Below are 5527 nucleotides of genomic sequence, written 5' to 3'. Positions count from 1 at the left end.
CCTCACGAACGAACACACGAATGGCCGGGAGGACGGTGGAGGGGGGGGGGGGGAAATTGATCAAATCCGGATTCCAGCGTCGACTACAAAACTTGCAGGAATTCAGCGTCCCTGGCTGAAGTTCTGACGACCGAGGGGCATGGCGGCTTACCTGGTTTTAATTGGAATATAAAAGTGAGCCGCTCAGGTAAGAGATTATTTGAGGGGGAGGAGAGGGAGAGGCTATGAGGGAATGGTTTTCCTTGTGCAGTCAAATGTATTGTTTATATATATATATATATATATATATATAAACCATATATATAACGTAGCTTCTAACGTGTATATATATATATATATATATATATATATATATATATATATATATATATATATATATATATATATATATATATATATATATATATATATATATATATAAACCATATATATAACGTAGCTTCTAACGTGTATATATATATATATATATATATATATATATATATATATATATATATATATATATATATATAAACCATATATATAACGTAGCTTCTAACGTGTATATATATATATATATATATATATATATATATATATATATATATATATATATATATATATATATATATATATATATATATATATATATATACACGTTAGAAGCTGCCTCAGATTCCTTGATCAAGATATATGTAGATTAGGCCTCTAGGCAGATTAGGCTAGTAGGTTCTCTAAGCTTGACGGCAGACTAGGATGGTAAGCAAACTAGGGAATAGGCAGACTAGGCTAGTTGGCTAGGCTAATAGGCAAACTAATCTAGTAAGCCGACTAGTTTACTAGCTATTTGGTTTAGTAGGCACAGTATAGATCCTCATTTATTGCATTCATCTCACAACAGCAAAATACATTGTATTTCCTTACCATAGACCTGATCTACCTGATCAACCAGGCTGTGATTCACACGTCAGGCTGCGAGCAGCCGCGTCCAATAGCCTGGTTGACCAGTCTAGCGACGAGGAGGCCTGGTCAACGACCGGGCCGCGGGGACGCTAAGCCCCGGAAACACCTCAAGGTAGACCATTAGTATTAGCGAGAAGGATGAAACTATCAGGATAAAGCGCCAAGTCGTCACGACTAAATAGCACTTGAAAGGGGTCAGGACAAGGATTTGGGATGAGGCGGGAGGGAAGGAATGGTGCCCAACCACTTAGTGGAAGGTCGGGGATTGAACACCGACCTGCACGGCGCGTGTTAGATTGGAATGAGAAAAAAAAACATTAATCTCTGACGTCACAGGGACAATTTCGATACGGCCCTTGTGATAGACCAGGATAGATATTTTCATGAAATGTACACGAATCTCTCTTAATATCTTGGCCATTGAAGGATAACAGCTGTGGCATGTAGCAGTAGATAAAGTAGCAGTGGTAGATGTAGTAGCAGTGGTAGATAAAGTAGCAGTGGTAGATGTAGTAGCAGTGGTAGATGTAGTAGCAGTGGTAGATAAAGTAGCAGTGGTAGATGTAGTAGCAGTGGTAGATGTAGTAGTAGCAGTAGATGTAGATGTAGTAGTAGCAGTAGATGTAGCAGATGTAGTAGTAGATGTAGCAGTAGATGTAGTAGTAGCAGTAGATGTAGTAGTAGTAGTAGTAGCAGATGTAGCAGTAGATGTAGTAGTAGTAGATGTTGCAGTAGATGTAGTAGTAGCAGTAGATGTAGTAGCAATAGTAGATGTAGCAGATGTGGCAGTAGATGTAGTAGTAGCAGTAGATGTAGTAGCAATAGTAGATGTAGCAGTAGATGTAGTAGTAGCAGTAGATGTAGTAGCAATAGTAGATGTAGCAGATGTAGCAGTAGATGTAGTAGTAGATGTAGCAGTAGATGTAGTAGTAGTAGTAGTAGATGTAGCAGTAGATGTAGTAGTAGTAGTAGTAGATGTAGCAGTAGATGTAGTAGTAGTAGTAGTAGATGTAGCAGTAGATGTAGTAGCAGTAGTAGCAACAAGAGAGGCTAATTATACCCGCTTTCATATTGCAGTGTCATTGCCTGTTTATCTTGAGCATGTTGATGCTTTCATGGCCATGCCAGAGGCAGTTACCTTACCTTGAGGGTTACCTTGAGGTGCTTCCGGGGCTTAGCATCCCCGCGGCCCGGTCGTTGGGAGAGGAAGGAGCCTTCTGCTTCACTCTCTTCCTATCTTTTCCAATTAGAACTTGAAGAAGATGCCATAGTCCTTCAAAACTAGATGACAGTGTCGTTGACCTGTCCACCTGTCTTGTAGACCGTTCTACATCACCAACCCGTCTCTTTCTCCCCCCCCCCCCCTTCTACTGTCCACATCAACTCCAGCAACCGGCTTGGTACCGGTGGTAATCACTGAACAACCTATCAACGGTATAGGTTAAGTAATAATTGTAATTAGGAAGCAATAAGATGCTTATCTTAACATACTAAGAAGGTTAGGTGAGGTCGGTGTTTTCTATGAAGCTTTTCAAGGCAAACTAAAATATTTACAATCAATTAGTCACATATGCACTTATTAAATAAGCCAATATTGACTGAAGGCAAGTGCGAGAACGGGTTGCAGGAGGACACTTGTCGAGCCAAAATGGATTTGGACAGATAGGAACAAATGTTTGGAGACCCCAATCTTGATTAATCAGACACAAACAACACTCACAGGTCAGCAATCGTGCTATCCGAGTGGGGCCTCGTAACCTGGGTGGGGCCTCGTAGCCTGGGTGGGGCCTCGTAGCCTGGGTGGGGCCTCGTAGCCTGGGTGGGGCCTCGTAGCCTGGGTGGGGCCTCGTAGCCTGGTGGATAGCGCGCAGGACTCGTAATTCTGTGGCGCGGGTTCGATTCCCGCACGAGGCAGAAACAAATGGGCAAAGTTTCTTTCACCCTGAATGCCCCTGTTACCTAGCAGTAAATAGGTACCTGGCAGTTAGTCAGCTGTCACGGGCTGCTTCCTGGGGGTGGAGGCCTGGTCGAGGACCGGGCCGCGGAGACACTAAAGCCCCGAAATCATCTCAAGATCTCAAGATAGATCCATATAGCCAGCTCAGCTGCTGGCTTTGTGTCTCACTCAGCACAACACATTTGCACACCACTGGTGCTTACCCAGTTGTGCTTGCGGGGGATGAGCTCTGGCTCTTTGGTCCCGCCTCTCAACTGGTGTACAGGTTACGTGTATCGGCTACAAGGGCAGCCACCATACACATGCGCCGTGTGTAACAATGTGTAATCATGAGACGTCTGCACAATTGGCATGATGTCTGCCAACATCGGGGATTGTTGGCAGACATTATGCCAATCATTGATCGCCAACATTGTTGATGTTGGCGATCGCTTTCGCGAACACTCATCGTCCTGAAGGGGCTGTTGAGCTGGGATTATTTCCGGATGACAGAACTCGCGAGAACTTCGCTATCATTGCCGGTGATATCTCATGGAAGCGCCGAGACAGGCAGGGGAGCTGTAGTGAACATTCTTCTAGTCAAAGAATCAATCAGGATATAAAAATCAGCCAATAACACGACGGCTCTGGAACACAGTTGGATCCTGACTCCTCTTGTTCCTTATTTGATAGTATTAAAATTGAGTTTATTCTTAAAGGATACAAACGATAATATTATGAAATAAATGAGTCTCTCGGGGCCCTTGGGTTCAGATGAGTTGATGAAGGATAACAAACAGCTCTTGCTTGCATTTTCACTAGAAACATCAATGATATTCCTAATGAATTCTAAAAATAAATCTCCACTTCTTGCTCTTATCCCTCAATTTGAATCTCGTTATCTACCCTTTCTTCCTTCCTTCCTTCTCTCCCTCCCTTTCTCTACCTCTTCCTCCTACCCTAGATTATCTCCCCCCCCTTCATTTCTCTCCCTCCCTCTTATTTTCCCCTCTGTCTTCTCCCTCCCCTCTCTTCTCTCCAGCCCTCCCCTCACTCCTCCTCCTCTCCTTCCCCCTAATTCACTACCCCCTCCCTCTTACCCTTCCCCTTCTTGCCCTCCCCACACGCCATAAGGCGGAAGTTGTGGACCGGGGGTGAGGGTTACCCTCGTCCGGAGGAGGAAGTACTCGATCCTTCATACCTGCTGGTAGCTCCCCTCGTTCTCTCTCCCCATCTCTCTCTCGTTCTCTCCCCTCTGACCACCATTCTTCTCCCCTCTCTCATATATATATATATATATATATATATATATATATATATATATATATATATATATATATATATATATATATATATATATATATATATATATATATATGTCGTACTTAGTAGCCAGAACGCACTTCTCAGCCTACTATGCAAGGCCCGATTTGCCTAATAAGCCAAGTTTTCATGAATTATTATATTTTCCCTATTTTTTATCTTATGAAATGATAAAGCTACCCATTTCGTTATGTATGAGGTCAATATTTTTTATTGGAGTTAAAATTAACGTAGATATATGACCGAACCTAAACAACCCTACCTAACCTAACCTAACCTATCTTTATAGGTTAGGTTAGGTTAGGTAGCCGAAAAGGTTAGGTTAGGTTAGGTTAGGTAGGTTAGGTAGTCGAAAAACAATTAATTCATGAAAACTTGGCTTATTAGGCAAATCGGGCCTTGCATAGTAGGCTGAGAAGTGCGTTCTGGCTACTAGGTACGACATATATATATATATATATATATATATATATATATATATATATATATATATATATATATATATATATATATATATATATATATATATGATGCCGGAACACTTGGTGGGATCTTAAAGCCTCAGCGCTGTCACCGGACTGGACAAGGGGGTTCACAATGCCACAACTATTGCAACTATTGCACATTTCCTGTCATTTCCGGAGCGGCGGGACACGCGTGCCATTTACCCCTACAATGTGGTCAGTGGGCAAGTGGGGGGGGGGGAGGGGGAGGAGAGTGCATGCGTGTGTCTGAGTTGCCGTACGCGGGCGGGCGCACATACGCACGCACACACACACACACACACACACACACACACACACACACACACACACACACATGCACCCCCCCCCCTCCTCCCTCCCTCACCCACAAAGGCCACCATTTACTTCCGATAAAAAACGTTACACAAAATTATGACTCTAAATGGCTTCTGATCCTTCTCTTTGTCGCATTTAATTCCCTTTATGCGAATCAATTATTGCGGATTCTATGAAGGGGAGTTGGCCTTAGCCTCCCTTCTGCTACTGCTGTGGGTGCCGCCAGCAGCAGGAACAGTAGCAGCAGGGATAACGGAAACATTAAGGTACCTGTAAGGAGCAGAAGGAACAGCTGCAACAGGAGCCGCGATGGAAAAAAACAGTTGCAGCGCTACTGAAAGTCTGTGTATTGAACTGTCTGAATGTCTCGTTTTGTGTTTGTTTAATGTGTCTGGATCTGGGATCCTCTCGGATGTAAGTTCGAATCATCATCACGGCCCTTGTGGTGTTGTCAGAAGACTGTGGAGACGGTCAAGAGGGGACCGACCCGGGAGACACAGTATCACAGTCAGTGCGTGGGTGGGGC

General features: G+C 43.3%; 1 protein-coding gene across 1 annotated transcript; it reads right to left on the bottom strand.

Moving 5' to 3' along the window:
- Nucleotides 1-1259: 1259 nt before the first annotated feature.
- On the bottom strand, nucleotides 1260-2012 carry LOC138373343 (NADH-ubiquinone oxidoreductase chain 5-like). The gene has a single exon (XM_069339539.1). It carries the CDS (start codon nucleotides 2010-2012, stop codon nucleotides 1260-1262), a length of 753 nt encoding a protein of 250 aa, XP_069195640.1.
- Between the last annotated feature and the right edge of the window lie 3515 nt (nucleotides 2013-5527).

The sequence above is a fragment of the Procambarus clarkii genome, chromosome 42 (genome assembly GCF_040958095.1).
Source record: "Procambarus clarkii isolate CNS0578487 chromosome 42, FALCON_Pclarkii_2.0, whole genome shotgun sequence".
NCBI classification, from domain to species: domain Eukaryota; kingdom Metazoa; phylum Arthropoda; class Malacostraca; order Decapoda; family Cambaridae; genus Procambarus; species Procambarus clarkii.
Note: the sequence above shows the minus strand (reverse complement) of the source record. Positions and strands in the feature narration are given on the sequence as shown.